Source organism: Muscardinus avellanarius (assembly GCF_963383645.1).
Source record: "Muscardinus avellanarius genome assembly, chromosome: 11".
Taxonomy (NCBI): domain Eukaryota; kingdom Metazoa; phylum Chordata; class Mammalia; order Rodentia; family Gliridae; genus Muscardinus; species Muscardinus avellanarius.
Window position 1 is genome coordinate 21,182,387 of NC_137797.1, and position 21,716 is coordinate 21,204,102.

A 21,716-nucleotide genomic window follows, 5' to 3' on the forward strand; every position below is an offset into this window, starting at 1 on the left:
CCCACTATGATGTATGAATACAGTGCACCAATAAAAAAAATAATTAAAAAAAAAAGAAATAACAGATGCAGAAAGTGATCTTTAGGACCCAAGAAAGGCCCTGTGCTCGTCTCAATAATGAGCATTACCTGACAGGTACATTCCCTGATAGGTTCTGGGAAAGCTTTAAAGAGGTCACTTTCTCTGGGTTATGAGTACTCTGGCCTCTCTATAAGGTCTACAGCAGAACATTTTCATCCTGCTCCACAGTGCAGGCAAGCAGAAACCAATTAAAGTGAGAAAAAGCTGGGCATGGTGGTGCACTCTTGTAATCCCAGTACTTGGGAGGCTGAGACAGGAGAATCACAGGTTTGTGGCCAGCCTAAGCAACTTGTGAGGCCCTCCACAACTTAGTGAGACCTTGTTTCAAAATAAATAATAAAAAATAGGCCAATAAATGCATGAAAAAATGTTCCAAATCATTAGCAATCAGAGAGATGCAAATCAAAACTACCCTGAGATTTCACCTAACTCCAATTAGAATGGCAATCATTCAAAACACAACAACAAATGCTGGCGAGGATGTGGAGAAGTGGGAACTCTAAAACATTGTTGGTGGGATTGCAAATTAGTGCAACCACTTTGGAAATCAGTATGGAGGATCCTTAGAAAAATGGGAATGAACTTACTGTATGCTCCAGCAATTACCACTTCTGGGTATCTACCCAAAAGAATGGAAACCAAACTACCAAACTAATGCATGAATATCTATGTCCACAGCCACACAATTCACAATTGCCCAACTATGGAACCAGCCAAGATGTCCATCAACAGATGAATGGATTGCAAAACTATAGGATATGTACACAATGGAATTTTACTCAGCCATAAAGAACAAAATTATGTCATTTGCAGAGAAATGGATGGAGCTAGAGAACATTGTGCTAAGTGAGATTAGTCAGTCATAAAAAGTAAAAAAATTGGATGCTATCTCTAATATATGGAAGCTAGGGAGAAAATGGGTCATAGGAGGAATGAGATGAAGGAGAAACCATAGATGAGCAAATAAGGTGACCTAACTGAGGGGGGCTGGGAAGGGGGCTGAGGGAAGTTCCCTAAGGTACATGATACACATTCACTAACATATCAAAGTCAGTAAGCCAAACATGAGAAGGAGGTAAAGGGAGGGAACAGGGTGGGAACTGGGGAAGGGCTGAATGAGTGATGTGTGCATGCATGCCTCTACCGTCTTGTACCCCATTAATGTACCAATAAAAAAATAAAGAATAAAAAGTAGGGCTGGGGTGTAGCTTGGAGGCAGAATGCCCCTAGGTTCAATTCCCAGTACCACAAAATAAAGAAAGGGGAGGAAGGAGAGAAAGAGGGAGAGAAAAACAGGGACATATCAAAGACAAGCTTGCTTTCACTTACTGGGGGAATGCACCTCTTGGTGGGAGCTTAGCCAGAAGGAAATTAGTTCCTAATTGCTCAAACAATTGGGCTTCGTTGCTCACATAGTCCTTCGGTCTCATGATGAGGGTTAAAGAGAGATGTGCCCTAGGAATTTGGTCACAGGAGTGGTCAGCCACCAGGCAGGAGAATGTTAGTGGATCGCATGGCCTTCTGCAGCAGAAGACACAGAGCACATCACCGCAGTACTGAGAAGGTGGCAGGACTGAGTGGGAAGTGCACGTATCCAAGTACGTAGGTGAGCGAGGACCATGGAACAGCAAGTGAGGCTGGGTGGATGGGCACCGGTGCTACCCTGCTGCGACAGTCACTGCCCGAGAAAAGGCGAGGCCGAGAAAGAGGACTTACAGGAGGAAGTGGCGCTCCTAAGAGAGGGCCACAAAGCCTTGGTAGCAGAATAACTGGGCAAGCTCTGTCACTGTCGGGGTGTGTACGGGACCAGCCAGCTACAGAGGCTATAGTATTGCGATCTCCAACAGAAGCCTTCAGGAGCTTCCAAGTGGTGAGATGTATCACAGACAAAAGTGCAGAACCCAAAGGAGAATCCAGAAGCCGGGCGTGGTGGTGCACACTTGTAATCCCAGAACTTGGGAGGCTGAGACAGGAGGATCATGATTCGAAGCCAGCCTCAGCTACTTAGTGAGGCTCTCTGCAACTTAGTGAGACTCTGTTTCAAAATAAAGAATACAAAATAGGGCTGGGGACCGGGCGTGGTGGCGCACGCTTGTAATCCCCGCACTTGGGAGGCAGAGGCAGGAGGATTGCGCAGGTTTGAAGCCAGCTGTGCTGGCTTAAGAGACCCTGTTTCCAAATTTAAAAAAAAACATAAAAATAGGCCTGGAAGTGTAGCCCGGAGGTAGAAGGGCTTCCAGGAACCCCAGTACCACCCCCCCAAAAAAAAAAAAAGAAAGAAAAACCAATAGGGCTGGGGGTGTAGTTTGGAGGTAGAATGCCCCTGGGTTCCATCCCCAGTTGCGCCACAAATAAAAGGGGGGGACCCAGGAATCTGTGAAGGCAGCCCTCCTTCCAATACAGACATTTCTTATCACAAACCTAAGCTGTACAGTGAGAAATAACACTAATCTTCTCCCAAGTCATATGGAAGTTAAATGCCCAGGATCTGAACTAGACCACATGGCAACTGTTTTTGCTAACTCTCGATCAGATCAGTCATGGTCCTGGTATTCGTGTGTTTGAGCACACAGGAAAGGAGGAGAGGACTTAGAAACCAAACAATGAGCACCTGTCTGCTCACTGGGCAACCCTCAGTTGCAACTCAGACTGTGAAATACTGGATTTTCTCGGACCCATCTAACGCTAGATTAGACTGTCCCCAAGGCGTGTTTCCCTCTGGATGAGACACGCATTCTGTTTTTAAAACCTGGTGTACAGACCACCGGAGCTCAACACCTAGGTGACGAAGATCAACTGGAGAGCTAACCTTTTCCCACCAGGCACGAGGCGACGCACTGGCTTCCAAGGGTCCCAGGTTCCCTTGCAGAGTGGGTAGGAGTGTGGATTCTGGACTCTCTTTGCATCCAGGACTTCACTCTGACAGTGACCTAATTTCCTGTGCCTCATGTGAAAAGTAGACACGAGGACTGCGAGCGTTTCATCGTGAGAATGAAATGAATGATTTCACATAAAATCCTTGTTAGTGTGCCTGGCCTGTGAAAGGAGCTCAGCTAATGTTAATTATTGTTCACTGGTATTGTCGATACTATGTCAGATAATTTTAGGTGATTCGTAGGTAATTTTTTTCTTAATATTTATGTATTTATCCTATTTTGGAAAAAATTAAATGTTTTGAAAATATAGCTAACTTATCAGATCTATATTAGCGTAAAATAAATGTAGGGTTTTTTTTCGGGGGGGGGGGGTAATGGAGATGGAACCCGGGGATATTCTACCTCGGAGCTACAATCCCAGCCCTATTTTTTAATTCTTTATTTTGAAACAGGTTCTCACTGAGTTCTGAAGGGCCTCACTAAATAGCTGAGGCTGTCCGCGAACTATGATCCTCCTGTCTCAGCCTCCCGAATGCTGGGATTACAAGCGTGTGCCACCACGCCCAGCCATAAATGTAGTTTTTATTTATTTATTTATTTATTTTTTTGGTGGTACTGGGGTGGAACCCAGAGACTTTCTACCTCCAGGCTATACTCCCAGACCTATTTTATACTTTATTTGGAAACAGGGTCTCACTAAGTTGCTGAGAGCCTCACTACGTAGCTGAGGCTGGCTTCGAACTGTGTGATCCTCCTGTCTCAGCCTCCCAAGCGCGGGGATTACAAGCGTGCGCCACCACGCCCAGCCATAAATGTAGTTTTTAAAAGGTAGTTGATTTAAAGATAATGTAAAGAAAAATAGTAAATAGTCAAACGTGGTAGTGCACGCCTATAATCCTACTACTCGAGAGGCTGAGACAGGAAGATCACAGGTTCGAGGACTCCACCAGCAATGCAGAGGGGTTCTCACCAACCTAGCAAGACCTTATTTCAAAACAAAAATATAAGGTTTGAGGGTATAGCTCAGAAGTAAAACGCCCCTGGGTTTGATCCCAAGTACCAAAAAAAAGTAAATGAAAAAAATAAAATCTAGTACACAAAAGCAAAAATCTTCCCCAACTAAAATTAAGGAAATACTGGAACTATTTATTCTGATTTTTTTTTTCAGTACTTAGGATTGAACCCAGGGGCATTCTACCTCTAAACTACATACCCATCCCTATTTTTTATTCTTTATTTTGAAAAAGGGTCTCACTAAGTTGCAGAGAGCCTCACCAAGTAGCTGAGGCTGGCCATGAACCTGTAATCCTCCTGTCTCAGCCTCCCAAGTACTGAGATTACAAGTGTGTGCCACCACACCTGGCCTTAGTTTTTAAATTTTTATACTTAAATATTTCTCTTTGGCCAGGCATGGTGGAACATGTTTATTGTAATCTCAGTCCCTGGGAGGCTGAGACAGGAGGATCATAGGTTTAAAACCAGCCTTAGTAACTTAGCAAGACCCTATTTCAATACAATAAATAAATAAATAAATAAATAGGGCTGGGGTAGAGCTCAGAAGTAGAATGTCTCTGGATTAATTCAATCCTCAGTTACACACTAGCTTTGTTAACACTTTTGCAAAAGGGATTTACAAATCCAGTGAACAACTAGGTCAGCTGGTAAGCTTTCAGCGTTACCATCACTTCGCTCTCCATGAAAACAGAAACCACATTTCTGAAGAGGTAAGAAATTTCTAAGTGCTAAGAAAAAAAGACAAGACAGATGACATATGTGAAAAAACGTAACGCTGTATAAGATGGACTTTGTACCTACTCAGGTGATTCTGATTTTTAAGAGAACTCATGGTGTTTCTAACTGCTAACTTCACTCTGGAAAGCCCAACTAGCAATAACTAATTGCTCCCGATAGTATAACCCATATTATGCGCCTGTGATATGGTTAAGACTTTGCTGCTGGAAGCCTGTAGTGGGCGGGGCACTTCCCTGTTTACAGAGAGAGAGGGCTCCCACCCTGGCCTGGCGAGGCTCCAGAGCAGGTGGTGGTCAGGAAAGAGAAGATCATTCTCTGTCAAGCCAAACAGGATGGCCGCAGGGGCTCGCTGGCTTCCTCCTGGCCTCTGGCCTCAGCTCTGTGTTGGTGCCAGCACTTGAGACGATCACACCCATTTTTAGGAAATAAGACAGGTTCTCAGCTGAAGTCAGGGAAATCAGACATTGCTCATGAAGGTAATCAAACCACAGTTGCAGGACGAGAGCTTGCTTATGACCCAATAGACTCTGAAAGTGGTCTATTTTTTTTTTTTTTAATTTTATCTTTCTGGTGAGTAGCTCCAGGTTTTTCCTCAGTACCAACAAGAGTTTGTTTTTTTTTTAAGCCGGGCATGGTGGTGCATGCTTGTAATCCCAGCATTAGGGAGGCTGAGACTGGAGGATTGCAGTTCGCAGACAGCCTCAGTTGTGAGGCCCTCTGCAACTCAGTGAGACCTGGTTTCAAGATAAAGAATAAAAAATAGGGCAGGGGGTGTAGCTCAGAGGCTGAATGGCCTTTGGGCTCCATCCCCAGACCCGCAAAAAAAAAAAAAGCTTTTTTTTTTTTGAACTGCTGGCCTCTCATGGTGCCAGGGGCACAGAAGGTGTGAAGAGAACCCCCCAGGGTCAAATCTATCATCACCATCAATTGTATTGGAGGTCTGACATCTGTTCTTCAGCTTCACAAAACCGGTATGGTCCACGTATTATACCCCAAATACACCAGGAGTGGGATTTAAAGTTTGTTCTATATACCACAATGCCATGGTTTATCAACACTTGACCCAGAATTTTAAAAGGAGAAACAGCTTTTATGCCTTTGGAATTAAATAGTGGAGCCAAAGGAATCAGAAGGACAGGCCACAAAGGAAGGCTTCCTCCTTGGTTACCTGCAGAGGAACCGGGGTCTCAGCGAGGCACTCCGGGAAGTCTGCGTTCCCATGGCCCCACCTCATCCTAAACCCCAACCTGCTTCTAAAACTCTCATCTGCTGCAAGCAGGGAGTTTATGTTTTGTTTTAATTAGTCACTCCCTTACAAGACTCTCACCTTAACAAATTATGCTTGATTCACTAATTGATGAGCTGGTTTTTAAAAAGGGAGGAGGGCAAAGCCGGGCGTGGTGGCGCAGACTTGTAATCCCAGCATTCTGGAGGCTGAGACCAGAGGATCGTGGTTCACGGACAGCCTCAGCTACTTTGTGAGGCCCTCTGCAACTCAGTGAGACCCGGTTTCAAAACAATGAATAAAAAATTGGGCAGGGGCTGTAGCTCGGAGGTCGAATGCCCCTGGATTCCATTCCTAGACCCGCAAAAATAAATAAATAAATAAATAAAATAAAAGGGGGGGCAAAGAGTAGGTAATCAAAAGGAAATACACTAAATCTTAAGAATCCAAACTTATTAGAAAAAGAAATATAAATCTGAGTAAAAATCTACAGGTTATTGCCTTTTCTATTATTCTCCCATCAAATAACTCTTTACTATGTAGTATAAAAACAGTTATAATCTCAGTCATTTAAAACATGGAGTAAGCCATTTTGAAAGGTCTTCCTACTTCCTCAGGTACATTCACTTTTAAGTTCAACTTTATATGATCATAAATAAAAAATAAATAACAATCCATGCCCTTTGACCTGGCCCTGAGTTAGGTGCAGTTTGCTATAAATATACTCTTTAAAGAGACACTGACATGGTTTTATATGTACAGATTAAGAAAGCTGGGCAAAAGCATTTAATCAAAGAAGCGAAAGAAAATGGAGTCACAGTTACGCTAACCAAAAGTAAGTGTATGGAGTGAGTGTTTTGTAGCAGAGAAGGCCATCAGGCTAAAGGTAGAAGAACCACTGAGTTATCATGGGTATAAACAGGGATTGTATTAAATCAGCTCTCAGGTCCTTTCAAACTTTAAGAACTTGTGATTTTACTTTAGGATGGGGTAGCCAAAGGATGGGGCCGAGAGCTGCATGCTTAGAGTGGTGTCCGGACAGAAGCGCTTCGTCAAGGTGAGGGCTCAACTCGATTCTTGTTTTCTCCATGTGCCCTAACACAGGCTTACTCTCCTTAAAATTATGCAGGCCAAGCGACTGGTAAGGACTTAATTCAGAATCAGCTAAAACGGAATATGTGTTCAAAGACATCATCTCTCGAGATTCCATCGTGTTATTTCCATTCCTGTAGTCAATACTTCAGTAAATACTTACAAAGCATTTGCTTCATGCAAGGCACGGCAGACAGAGATTATGCAAATGAGTGAGCAATCGCTGTTTGAATTTAAAGTCTGGTAGGCTGTCCTGCTCAGTAAAGACAGATACAAGCAAAATAAAATGGAGGAGTTCCACGGGAGCACTACTGAGCCTTGTGGGGAGCACTACTGAGCCTTGTGGGGAGCACAGCTTTATGGTTTGGAATCCTGGTCCCTCAACCTAAAGCCTATGTGACCCTAGAAGAGGTTAATTTCTCTTCTGTTTCCTCATCTATAAAGTGGGGATGTTGATAGTACCTTATTCCTAAGGCTGTTGAGAGGATTCAGTGAGATAATAGAACAAAGCAGCATAAAGTAACACCTGGTACATTAATAACCAGCAGTAAATGGCCAGGCCTGGTGGCAAATGCCTGTAGTCCTAGAACTTGGGAGGCTGAGACAGGAGGATCACAGGTTCGTGGCCAGCCTCAGCAACTTAGTAAGACCCTCAGCAATTGAGCAAAATTGCCATTTCACAAAATTAAAAATAAAAAAGGCTGGGGGATAGCACACAGGGAGAACATCCAGAGGTCCAAATCACAGTATCCCCCTAACTAAAAAAAAAAGTAAATGCTAGTTATTATTACTATTATTATGAAAATTCAGAGGGTTAAGTGGTTGATCTGACTTAGGATACAGAAGAAAAGTTTTATAAGAAGGTAGTGTTAGAATTGGATATTAAAAATCTGGGTGTGGTGTCACGCTTGTAATTCAGTGCTTGGGAGGCTGAGACGGGGGGATTGCAGGTTCGCGGCCAGCCTCAGCTACTTAGTGAGGCCCTCCACCACTTAGTGTGACCCTGTTTCAAAATAGAGTAAAAAAATAAATTGGGCTGGGGGTGTAGCTCGGAGTCAGAATGCCCCTGGGTTCCATCCCCAGAACCACACACACACACACACACACACACACACACACACACACACACAAGAATTGGGTATTAAAAGATAGATCTGTAGTTGGATGAAGAGGAGGGAGGAGATAAAGGGAAAGGAAAGAAATCCTGGTAGCCAGGCATGGTGTCACATGCTTGCAAGCATTTGGGAGGCTGAGACCGGAGGATCGTGGTTTGTGGACAGCCTCAGCTACTTAGCGAGGCCCTTTGCAACTCAGTGAGACCCGGTTTCAAAATAAAGAATAAAAATAGGGCAGGGGGTGTAGCTCAGAGGTCAAATGCCCCTGGGTTCCATCCCCAGACCCGCAAAAAAAGAAAAAAAAAAAAAAAGAAAAAAAAAATCCTGGTGACAGCAAGGACTTCATTTGGCTGCAGTGAAAGCTCTAAAGCGGGCACCAGGGCGTGAAAACCCCAATGTGGACACTTCACATCCATTACAACTTGTTTCCTATTAATTTCCCTTCATCCTGTCGTGTCCCAAAAATTAACCCTGTAGTTAAAAACGCCAAAGATCACTCTGAATACAGTCAGTGCTGCAGCCTATTTGAGCAGGTAAGTTTAAGCACTCAAATCCAAAAAACCCTTGTGTGATTTTTCTGGCCCTTTCTGCAAGCCATCTATCAAGTCTGAGAAAAATCCCATTAATTCTTAAGTCTAAGAATCAGAAAAGTTCTCAGCCAGGCTAATGCCACTCACCTGCTCTGGGCTTCAGTTTCCTCTTATGAAAATATATACTACTATTACTTGAGGATGGATGGAGAAAAATAAACACTGAGATGGCAGAAAGGCCATTCTAGAGCAACACTGAGATGACAGGAACGTCATTCTAGAGAAACACTGGGATGGTAAGAAGGTCACTCTAGAGATTTGAGATGGCAGAAAGGTCATTCTAGAAAAATGCTGGGATGGTAGGAAGGCCATTCTGCTGTGATGGTAAGAAGGTCATTCTAGAGACTACTCGGATGGCAGAAAGGTCATTCTAGAGAAACACTGGGATGGCAAGAAGGTCATTCTAGAGATTACTGAGATGGCAGAAAGGTCATTCTAGAAAAATGCTGGGATGGTAGGAAGGTCATTCTAGAGACTACTCAGATGGCAGAAAGGTCATTCTAGAAAAACACTGGAATGGCAAGAAGGTCATTCTAGAGAAATGCTGGGATGGTAAGAAGGTCATTCTAGAGAAATGCTGGATTGGTAAGAAGGTCATTCTAGAGAAATACTGGGATGGTAACAAGGTCATTCTAGAGACTACTCAGATGGCAGAAAGGTCATTCTAGAAAAATGCTGGGATGGCAGGAAGGCCATTCTAGAAAAGAAAAACGCCAACCTTTTTGTATTGACACAGTGCAGCAACACATGTGAGAGCCCTATTCGTACCTGTATCACATAAAACACAAGGAGTTGTCCCTACACACTGAAGAGAGAAAAGGAGCAAAAGATGGTAGCACGTAGCAAAGAGAATGTGAGCTTGACAGTCAGACCAGTTTAGTTCTAACTCCTACCTGGTCCTGTCATTTACCAGTTCTGTGACCATAGGCAAAATAGGCAGAAACTTCTCCACGCTCTCCCAGCACGGCTGGGATTTCACCAAACAAGCAGTATGGCTCCTGTAACAGTGTTTATTCTACCTCCTTATGCCACTTGGATGCATATGCAGTATCTATGACATTCATTTTAGAAACCCTTCTAGTTTCAGCTTATTATTTTAACTCCTTTGTGGGCCATTCTGATTTTTTCAAGTGCCTCAGATCCTCACACCCCTCTCTTTTTCCTTTTGCTCCTGGGGATGGATCCAGGGGCATTCTATTTCTGAGCTACACCCCCAGCCCTTTTTAATTTTTATTTTGAAGCAAGATATTGCTAAGTTGCTAAGGCTGGCCTTGAACCAGTTATTTTCCTGTCTCACCCTCTCTAGTACTAGGATTACAGGTGTGTACCCCCCCACACACCGCTTCTCTCCCCTTTTTAAATAAGTCTGACAGGAGGATCACAGGTTCAAGGCCAGTCTCAGCAAGCGAGTGAGACCCTCACCAACTTGGTGATACGGCTCCAAAATAAAAAATAAAATAGGGCTGTGGCTAGAGTGCAGAGGTAGAATGCCCCTGGGTTCAGCCTCCAGTATCCAGAAAAATCTGAGCCTAAAAAAATGGTATTATATATTTGCCTCTTCCATCAGTCCCCCACCTCTCCCCTAAGCAGCCCTTGAACTTGTTTGCATGCCCATGCTTTTAAGTGCTCAGTGAATGATCCTTACAATGGTAGTAACATTTAAGAGTTCACAATTTGAGCCAGACATGGTGTCGTACACTTGTAATCCTAGTATTTGGGAGGCTGAGACAGGAGGATCTGGGTTCGCAGCCAGCCACTTAGTGAGGCCCTCTGCAATTCAGTGAGGCCCTGTTTCAAAATAAAAAATAGAAGATAGGGCTGGGGGTGTAGCTCGGAGGTAGAATGTCCCTGGGTTCCATCCTCAGTATCACACACACACACACACACACACACACAAAGAGTTCACAATTTAATTGGCCAACATCAGAAACGTCCAAATGCTATTAGCTGCAGCTAGGCTCAATCAAAACTGAATCTTATTATGTATTTTCAGAACACTGTTTAATAACAGTATACTTCTAATATGTTAATCGTTTTAATTTGTTGAGTCAATTAACAATGTTCTGCATTTATCTGCATATAACAAGTGATTGGGTCCTCATTGTCTCCTTGTAAAATTAATTTGGCAACATTATTTCCTTTTTTTTTTTTTTTTTTTTTTTTTGCAGGTCTGGGGATGGAACCCAGAGGCATTTGACCTCTGAGCTACATCCCCTGCACAATTTTTTTATTTTTTATTTTGAAACAGGGTCTCACTGAGTTGCAGGGGGCCTCACTAAGTAGCCGAGGCTGTCCCGGAACCGTGATCCTCCTGTCTCAGCCTCCCGAATGCTGAGATGGAAAATCGATGCAGAAGCTCTGCTTGTGCATGGTGAGTTAAGAAGCTGAGTCTTTCACTGCAGACCCAGCCATCACTTCCCACCTAGTGATCTCTGTTTGTTTGTTTTTTGTGATACTAGGGATTGAATCCAGGGGGCATTCGACCTCAGAGCTACACCCTTAGCCCTATGTTATCATCTTATTTTGAAACAGGGTCTCACTAAGTTGCTGAGGCTGGCTGGGAACAGCAGCCCTCCTGCGGCAGCTTCCCAAGGACTGAACTTACAGGTGTGCGCCACCACGCTCTGCTGATCTTTGCAATCTTTTCATTCTAATGCCTTGCCTCTGGGAAATGTTGGCAGCAAAAACAAAAAGGAAAGCAGCTTGCTGTTTCAAATACGGAAATGAACAACAATGGGTCTGTCTGCTAAGAGATATGCAGTAAGCCTAACCATCATTTGGCAACATATTTTTAAATGTAAGCTCCATCAGACATAAATAAATAAATAAAAACAGCCGCAGGGATGTAAGACATGAAGTATGCACTCCTGTGATCCAACCTTAGCTCTCATTAGTCTTGTACAGGGTCTCTACTCAAATGTGGCCACAGAAGGACTTCACTGCTCCTAGGGAAAAGAAAGTAAATGGAGCGAAGCCCCCCTCCACTCAGCCCCAGGGCTGCTCCGGACCAGCAGCTGTCCAAAGCCCACATTACTTGTACTTTGGGTGTCAGTCAAATATAACTACTGCTTATAAAATCTGTTCGTTTCCCTGATCTCTGAATCACGATAAGGATTAGCACCTTCATAATGCCTACTTGGGTTTTTCATGCAAAAGCCAATGAAGCAAAGAGGAAGTAACTTATCTTTGATTCTTGCTACCAGTAGTTTCAAGATCACCAGCACCACCTTTGAAAAACACACTAGTTATTGTAAAGGTGTCCAAAGGGCATCCTGGGCTCGGCTAACCACAGTCCTTGCTCCAGGAGGTGGGGTCCTCAGTCCCTAATGTGCCAAGGCCCCAGTGCTGGTCGACCCCTCAGGCCGGTGTGGATGGGTGGCATCCCTGCAGGCAAGCTTGGCCCGGTCCTCGACCCCAGGACGATCTGGGCAGGCATGGGACTGGGCCGTGACTCTGACAGTCCCTTTGCTTCTCGTGGGGAGGCTCAGGATGGTCACGGGGACTGTGGTAGTGGCGTGACAGCCTCTAGGGGACCCGGGATAGGCCCGGGTGGACGTGGGGCAGGGGCAGTGTCCCTGTCCGCGTCTCCGCAGTCCCGGGGATGCTCAGCCGCACGAGGGTCTCCCCTCTGCCTCTGCTTCTCTGGGGCTGGGGGTCCTGGGGACAGCGGTTGGTTGGAGGCTCCCCTCCGCCGGGCAGGCGGCGAGCCCTACCTCCTCGGTGACGGTGGGGCAGTAGGAGATGAGCAGGAGCGAGGTGACCACGTTGATCGCGAGGCCGAGGAGGGTGATGGTGTTGGGGGCCATCCAGAGCGGGAACCACTGGAGCAGCCAGGTCCAGTAGAGCTGCAGCGGCGGCTCCAGCAGCGAGGTGCCGGCCGCGCTGTAGCGGTGCTCCTCCAGCCGCCGCAGCTGCGCGGCGCTCAGCGGCTCGCCCAGCGCGCGGAGCCAGCGCGGCGCCGGCCTGGCCCCGGCCCCCGCCGCCATGGCCGCCTGCGGGCCCGCCGCCGCCGCCGCCGAGCTCCGCGGGCGCCCGGGCCGGACCGGGGTGGGGCGGGGAGGCTGGGGCGGGGCTCGCGGCCGCGGCCTGCGCTGGCCGGGTGGGACTCGCCGCTCCGCCCTCGCCGCCCGGCCGAGGTCAGACCCCGCGGCCGGTCCCCGTCCCCTGCGCGGCGGGGGCGGGGCCTGGACTGGGGGGCGGGGCTGTGTGGGCGGGGCGTCACGGTGGGCGTGGACTGGTGGGCGGGGCAATGCGGGACGGGCCTTGCTGGGACGGGGCCTTACTGGGGCGGGCTGTGTGGGCGGGGCTTGTGATGAGGCGGAGCTTTGTGGGCGGGGCCTGGGCTGGGACGGGGCCGCGCGGAGGGCTCGAGGTGGCCTAGGCAGTCACCCGGACGCAGATACTTTCTTTTACTTTTACTTTTTTTTTTTTTGGCGGTAGTGGAGATGGAACCCAGGGGCATTCGAGCTACATCCCCAGCCCTATTTTTTAATCTTAATGAAACAGGGTCTCACTGAGTTGCAAAGGGCCTCACGAAGTAGCTGAGGCTGTCCGCGAACCGAGATTCTCCTGTCTCAGCCTCCCGAATGCTAACACTAACTTTCGTATTGGCTCAGGGTCCTGCTTCCGCCCTAGGGCCTCGTGCACCTGCCTCTAAGGTCCGGTTTTTCTTCGCTCTGCATGGGAAGCCAGCAGGCGGGACCGTTGCAGAGCTGGCCCCTCCATGGCGGGGTGTGGGCAACGCTCTGTTCTAGTGTGACTGCGCTCTGAACTTCGGCTGACCACCGCAGGGCGACTGTTTCTGAGGAGCCTGGGTGCAAGGACACGATTTTAAAGTTGTTGGGTCACCATCACGGTGGCCCCGGCTGTCCTGCTTGGTAGGCACGAAGCACTCTTCTCAAGGACAAGGGCAGTGGCCCGTCTGTATACCAGCTCTAGAGAGTAAGGTTTTGAAATAAAAAAAAAAAAAGTAAAAATCAGAGCTTGGAAACACGAACAAAGGAGGCTGAATGTTTGAAAGGCAAATGCCTGTTTTTCAGGTCATTCGACACCAACAAGGATGGATATTTTTAGACACCTCTTCCTTGGAATGGAGGCAGGAATCCAAGTGTGTCCTTTACATGCGGGCCGGCCCCCTTGCCACACAATGGTATCACCAACCCTTTACCTCACAGTGCACCTCTTGGTCCGGAGACATCCTGATATAAACATCTGCTAGTGCACAAGCAGAGATGGGCCGGTCATTTGCCTAGCTTTTACTCTCTGCTTCTGATCCATATAATACCCACCCCCCACTCCCACCCGGGGACTGGGGATGGAACTTGGGGGCATTGTACCACCAAGCGACACCCCCAACCTTATTTTTTAGTTTTTAGTTTTGTTTTGTTTTGTTTTTTGAAACAGGGTCTCACTGAGTTGCCCAGGGCCTCGCTAGGCAGCTGAGGCTGTCCGGGAACCGTGATCCTCTGGTCTTAGCCTCCCGAAAGTTGGGATTACAAGCGTGCGCCACCACCCTGGCCTATATGCACTTTTTTAGGGCACAAGGTAGAACAGAGACTACTCCCCGGTACTTGTATTGGGCAACATCTGTCAGCACATGCGTTTTGCCCCACAGGATTCATAACAACATTTTGGAGCAGGGGTCAGGCAGCTGCTACATCAGGCCAAACCCTCTGCATCACCTGATTTCCTGTAGCCCATGAGCACAGTATGGTTTTGCATTTTAAAATGACTGGAAAAAAATCAAAAGAATATTTCATGATTTGCAGTTTGTGAAATTAAGATTTTGATGCCACGAATCAAGCTATTTTTATTCCAGCAGAGTTCAACAGTTGGGCCAGAGACCATCTGGCTTGCCAAGCCTAGAATATTTACCCCTGACCCTCTACAGAAAAAAGTTGGCTGTTCCTGCCTTAGAACAATATGAAAGTATCTGTAGACAAACCCATGATTGAACATATTTCTCCTAATTTTGTGTTTTATTTTTGCAGTGCTGGGAATTGAAACCAGAGCTTTAGACAGGCTAGGTAAATGCTCTACCACTAAGCTACATCGCCAGCCCCTATTTCTTCTGTTTCTTAATGTGAAAAATGATGCTGACAAATGCAGGGAAGAAACCAGAATGATAGTGACCCACTCTTAACTAGGCTGATTTTTTGTGGGCTGAGCTTAGAGATATCTGCTATGTGTGTGTGTGTGTGTGTGTGTGTGTGTGTGTGTGTGTGTGTATGGTACTGGGGGTGGAACTCAGGAGCTTTTCTAACTCCAGGCTATACTCCCAGCCATATTTTATATTTTATTTGGAAACAGGGTCTCACTAAATTGCTGAGAGCCTCACTAAGTAGCTGAGGCTGGCTTCAAACCTGTGCAATCCTCCTGTCTCAGCCTCCCAAGCACTGGGATTACAAGTGTGAGCCACCATGCTCAGTGTGAGATATCTTCTTTTTAAATGTATCAATGCCATGACTATGGCAAGAAAAAAATCCTTTTTCAGATCAATAAATTCAACCATACTAAAAATCATTTAGTATGCATTGTAGTCAAACATCACAATGGAATACATGATTTGTGAGGATATACAAGCACACATCATCCAATTAGCCTTTATCCTATCCCCATCCCATTCCCTCCCCCTCCCTTGCTTCCATGCTTGATTTGGGATTAACTTTGATATATTTGTTTACATATATCATGTGTTTTAAAGAGATTCCATCTTCCCCATCCCATCCCCTCTGATTGGTCACCTTAATTGCTCCTCTATAGAGCCCTTTCTTCAACTAGATCCCTCCTTCTATTACCCATTTCTTCCTAGTTTTTGCATATTAGGGAAAGCATCTGATTTTTTATTTTCTGTGGTATTTCTCTGTGTATGCTGCATTGCAAGTTCCAGTCCCACTCCTGAAGGCCCCGGCGCTGGCCTGGCCACCTGGCAGACTCTGATCCCGGTCTCACTGGCTCCAGCAGCGGCCTTGCCTCAGGGCAGACCCTGATTCCAGCCTCGCTGGCCCCGCCACAGGCCTCACCCCTTGGCAGGCTCCAATCCTGGCCTCAGAGGCCCCAGCACCAACCTTGCCTCATGGCAAGCTGCAATCCCAGCCTTGCTGGCCCCGGCTCTGGCCTCACCCCTAGGCAGGCTCCGATCCTGGCCTCAGATCCCCCAGCACCGGCCTTGCCTCATGGCATGCTCCGATCCAGGGTTCACTGGCCCCGACACCACCGGCCTCACCCCTCAGCAGGCTCCAATCCCAGCCTCGGAGGCCTCAGCACCGTCCTTGCTTCACGGCAGGCTCCGATATGAGCTTCGCTGGCCCCAGCACTCGCCTTAACCCTCAGCAGGCTCCGATCCTAGCCTCGGAGGCCCCAAAACTGGCCTTGCCTCATGGGAGGCTCCAATCCCGGCCTCGCTGGCCCTGGCATCAGCCTCACCCCTCGGTGGGCTCCAATCCTAGCCTCAGACAGAGGCCCCAGCACTGGCCTTGACTCATGGCAGGCTCCAATTCCAGCCTCCCTGGCCCTGGCGCCAGCCTAGTCACCCGGCAGGCTCCTATCCTGGCCTCAGAGTCCCCGGCACTGGCCTTGCTGTGCATTGGGCTCTGGTCTCTGTCACTATGAGCAGATCGTCTACAGATGTTCTGTTTTTTTTCTTTCTATTTTTTTTTTTTTTTGTGTGTGTGTGTGTGTGTGTGTGTGTGTTTGTGGTACTGGGGTTCCTGGAAACCCCTCTATCTCCGGGCTACACTCCCAGAGACCTATCTTTTTTTAAATTTATTTTTATTTTTATTTGGAAACAGGGTCTCTTAAGCCAGCGAGGCTGGCCTCGAACCAGCACGAACCTCCTGTCTCCACTTCCCAAGCACAGGAATTACAAGTGTGTGCCACCACACCCGGCATTCTTCCTTTTTTTTTTTTTTTTTAAATATGAGAAAACAGTACATGTCTTTTGCAAAAGCTGGGACACCCAAATACCTAGTGGCAATAAATTTTGTCTTCCCTCCAGAGGCAGAGGTCCATAGCTTCTCTTCGGAAAGCAGGCTCTGCTGGTCCACGTGCACCCTGGCCTCCCACTCTGCACAGAGGATCGCAGTGGCCATGAGGGCTGATGACTCCCAGAACATGCAGTGTGGCAGCCCATCCCGGCTATGTGAGGCTCCCTCTGATACCCCTCAAAGCCTTTTGCCACTTAGCATGTTGTCCAGACTTCTCGAGCATGTGTGGCAGGTGCAGTCAGTCTACACTTGGGGAGATTTCCTCAAAAGCTCAAGGTGGACTGGGCTGGATCTGTCTGCCCCTCCAAATTCTACCTTTGGGGCAATTTCTTCAGAAGATCAAGGTAGGTTAAATCAGGTCTCTGCCTCTCCAAAATAATAGCCTCCACCTCTGCCGCCGGCACTAGCACCCACACCTCTGTGCTGCCCTGCCTCTGTGCTGCCCTGCCTCTGTGCTGCCCTGCCTCTGTGCTGCCCTGACGCCGCTCTGCTGGCGCTGCCTTCCTCCTGGTTCTCTGCTGAGCTCCTTCCTCACATGATATGTCCAGAATTCTTAAGCATGTGCGGCAGGGGCAGTTTCCCTTTGCGTTTTTTTTTTTTTTTTCCCAAAAAATTCCAAGTGGATTGGATAGAGTTTGTCTGCATCTCCTGAGTCCTGGCTGCCGGCCGCTGCCACCTTGACCCCTCTCCAGTATTTCTTTTTTTTTTTTTTTTTTTTACTTAATAAAAGAAGACAGTATGTGCGACCGCAGCCGCCACCATTTTCCTATCTTTTTTTTTTTTTTTTTTTTTTTTTTGGTGGTACTGGGGTTCCTGGAAGCCGTTCTACCTCCGGGCTACACTCCCAGACCTATTTTTTACATTTTTTATTTGGAAATAGGGTCTCCTAAGCCAGTGCGGGCTGCTGGCTTCGAACCTGTGCGATCCTCCTGTTTCTGCCTCCCAAGTGCGGGTATTACAAGTGTGCGCCACCACGCCTGGCCTACTATCTTTTTCTAAAAATCATTTATAATGTACATCCAAAGACATCCTAAAGAAAAAGACAAGCCATAACCTGGAAAAAATATTTTCCCTCAAATCACATCAGTGATGAATAGTAGTCAGATGATATGGAGAACTTCTAAAAATCAGTAAGGAACAAGCCCAATCAGATAGATGGGCATATGTGCAGATACCTATAGCGAAACCTCCCAAACATATTGACATATGCAAAATAGAAATTAACTTTTCTCTCACATAAAAGAAGTTTAGAGCTGGCAGTCTAGGATTGATCTGGATTCCATGGTCACCAGAACTCCAGTTCTTCCCTCTTTTTATTGTGTTTGTATATACAAGGTCATCTCATGGTTTGCAACGACTGCTGTAGTTCCAGCCATCCTATCTTCAAGCAGCAAGAAAGAGGAAGGAATAAGAAAAGAAGAGAAGAAGGAAGAGAGGGAATGAGAAAAAGGAAAGGAAAAAAGAAACCACTCAGCGGAGCCGGGAGTGGTGGCGCACGCTTGTAATCCCCGCGCTTGGGAGGCTGAGACAGGAGGATCGCACGGGTTCGAAGACAGCCTCAGCTGCTTAGTGAGGCTCTCAGCAACTGAGTGAGACCCTGTTTCCAAATAAAGTATAAAAAAGGTCTGGGAGTATAGCCCGGAGGTAGAAAGCCTCTGGGCTCCATCCCCAGTACCACCAAAATAATAATAATAATAATAATAATAATAATAATAATAATAATAAATTCCAAGTACCACAAAATAAAAAAAAATTAAAAAAGAAAGAAACCACTCAGGGGAACTAGAGCCAGCATGCTTTGGAAATTGCCAAAAGTCCCAACCAGCACTTTTACAACTCACTGAGCAGAACTTCGTCATGTGGCCTCCTGTTAGCGAGCAAAGGGGGGCAGAGGGGGACCATTTGCAAAGCAATCTGGCATTATCTGTAAAGCTGAACACGCACACGCTCTTTAACATGACAGCGCGGTTCTGACCCAGGGGCCTATCCTGGAGAAATTCTTACATGTGTCTCTTAGAAGATAGACATAAGAATATTCATAGCACATTTGTTGGTACAGTAAGCAAAAGCTACAAAATAATCTAAGTGTCCACCAATACTGAATGACTTAATAAAATGGAATTTTCATGTAATTTTACAAGTTTAATATACAAGTGCTAATTAATGAACTTTAACTACTTAATATAATTTCATATAATTTTACAAGTTTAATATGCAAGTAAAATTAAGGAACTTTAACTTTATTTTTTCAAATGAACTTAACAAGCAAACTGTTTTTTTTTCTTTTTTATGCTGTTTCCATGGTACTGGGAATTGAAGCCAGGGGCATTTTACCTCTAAACTACACCCCCACCCCTATTTATTTTATTTTATTTTATTTTGTGGTGCTGGGGATTAAAGCAGGGGCATTCTACCTCCAAGCTACACCCCCAGCCCCATTTTTTATTCTTTATTTTGAAACAGGGTCTCGATGAAATGCAAAGGGCCTCACTAAGCAGCTGAGGCTGTCCGTGCACCACAATCCTCCTGTCTCAGCCTCCCAAAGGCTGGGATTACAAGCATACGCTACCACGCCCGGCTTCCTTTTTTATTTTTTATCTTGAAATGGGGTCTTGCTAAGTGACTAAGGCAGTCCTGGAACTTGAGCTTCTCCTGTCTCAACCTCCCAAGTGCTGGGATTATAGACGTGCACCTCCAGGCCCGGCAAGCACACCATCGGTGGGGAAGGAAAAGCAGATGTCTTAGTTACCTGGGGCTGTTATAACAAGGCACTGCAATAAACCAGGCGGCTTCGATAACAAGTGTTTATTTCTCACACTTGTGGAGGCTAGATAGTCCAAGGTCAAAGTGCAGCTGATTTGCCTCCTTAGTGAGAGTCTCTTCCCGCCTCCATTTCTAGGTCCTCACATGGGGATGGGGACTATGGTAGAGAAAAGAGAAGGCGCTCGCTCGTGTCTCTCTTTATAAGGGCACTGGTTGCACCAGGAGTGTCCCTTATGTCTAAACCTAATTAATTCCCAAAGGCTTCATCTCCAAATCCTATCACATGGGGGTGAGGGCATCATATGGGAGTTAGAAATTTAGGGGGATACCATCAAGTCCACAGCAGTAGGTCACAGAAAAAATACACACAGTATGACTTACATAAAGTTTGAAAACATGCAAGACTTTGTGTTTAGAAATAGGATCACATGTGGCAAAGCTTTAAAAAAAAGGAAAACAAATTATAAATATGATTCTGAGCCCGGTTTTGTGGCGCATGCCTGTAATCCCAGTACTTGGGAGGCCGAGACAGGAAGATTGCAGGTTCGAGGACAGCCTCCGCAAGTAATGAGACTCTCAGCAACCTAGGGAAACCCTATTTAAAAAAAATTAAAATAGAGCCGGACGTGGTGGCGCACGCTTGTAATCCCCGCGCTTGGGAGGCTGAGACAGGAGGATCGCACGCGTTCGAAGCCAGCCTCAGCTACTTAGTGAGGCTCTCAGCAACTTAGTGAGACCCTGTTTCCAAATAAAATATAAAAAAGGTCTGAGAGTATAGCCCGGAGGTAGAAAGCCTCTGGGTTCCACCCCCAGTACCACCAAAATAAATAAATTAATTAAAAATTAAAAAATTAAAATAGGGCTGGAGGCATAACTCAGAGGTAGATTGTCCCTGGGTTCAAACCCCAGTACCACAAATAAATAAATATAATTCGGATAGTGGTTGCTCCTGGTAGAGAAGCAAGATGGGCTTGCAGAGGAGCAACACCAGGCTTGAAAGGTAACTGGTAATTTATTTAGGATGTGGTCAGGAATGTACAGCAGCCTGTACAAGGTAGAAGTTTCCTTTAAGCACATATAATGTGTGGCTGGGTAATCCAGGGCTGGTTGAGCAGCTCCATGGTATGAGGGTCCCTGGTTTCTTCTCTTTTATTAGACGGCCACCTTTCAGATGTGAGCTTTGTTCTTGTGATTAAATAAATTTAAAAAAAAAAAAGGTGGTTTCCATTCCCAACCATTGGAAGGGAACAAGGGGTGCCATACTCAGAAGGCCATGACCCCAAGTTGTGCACAGGCCAGAACCTGATCATGCGGCCATGATGCCACCTGCAAGCCAGCTGGAGATGTGTCCTTAGCTGCCAGACAATTTGCCCAGCTAAAATATCCACTACTACTGAAAGTGGGAGAATGGATATTAGGTGCCATCAAACTATCTCAGGCACAGCTTTTAACTGGGTAGTAGTGACATGTTCATTTTATCATTATGTCATATATGCATATATCTATATCGATATGTAATCTATATTTTATGCCAAATCTACACATAAATATTTACATAAATAATTGAACTTTATTTTACAAATATGAAATATATAAATATTTAAAGTACTAAATGTACTAAAAATAAGAACCATTTATTTTCTTTCTGTGGCACTAGGAATAGAACTGAGGGGTTTTCTGCTGTGATAGAGCGAGCACCAGAGAAGACCACTCAAACTTAGTTTAAGCCAAAGAGAAAGTCTTGATTAGCTGGCCAGTGACTACATTGCAGGGTGTTTAGTCCTGAGTACAGCCCCGGGCCATTTTTCAGGGCTCCTTTTATACTGCAAAACCACAAGCTCAGGGGTGAAGAGTTTAGGTTCTCATAGATGTGGACAATTCCTAACAGTTTCTTTCAGCGGGTGCGCAAGTCAAGCAGAAAGCACAGAAGCCAGGAACAGCCTGGTGCGGGAGCTCAGCAACCCATGTCGGTCCCTTCTATTACCCACCTCCTGGTTATTTTAAGGTTGAGAAGTCCCTAATGGCCTTTGTTTCTCTGCAGGTGCAAGCTAAGCAGCAGTGGCCGAAGCCAAACAGGCAGTTATACGTGACTAGCAAGGCACCTGGTGGCCCTTTTCTCAGGCTGACGAACATTAGCTGGTTGCCTTGGGGTCACCTAGGGTAAAATTAATTCAATGCATATTAAGGCATATTTTTCCCTTTTACCTTATCCCACTCCGTGTAATACATTCTAATAC

The 21,716-nt window shown here is 46.2% G+C and overlaps 1 protein-coding gene across 1 annotated transcript in view; it reads right to left on the reverse strand.

Annotated features, from left to right (window-relative positions):
• The window catches only part of CHPT1 (choline phosphotransferase 1), a gene marked incomplete at both ends in the record, with an annotated part of 33,614 nt that extends 20,897 nt beyond the window's left edge, over window positions 1-12,717 (reverse strand). The window contains one exon of the mRNA XM_080706238.1: window positions 12,445-12,717. Within this exon, the coding sequence (XP_080562364.1) occupies window positions 12,445-12,717 (273 nt within the window). The remainder of the gene's footprint in view (window positions 1-12,444) is intronic.
• Between the last annotated feature and the right edge of the window lie 8,999 nt (window positions 12,718-21,716).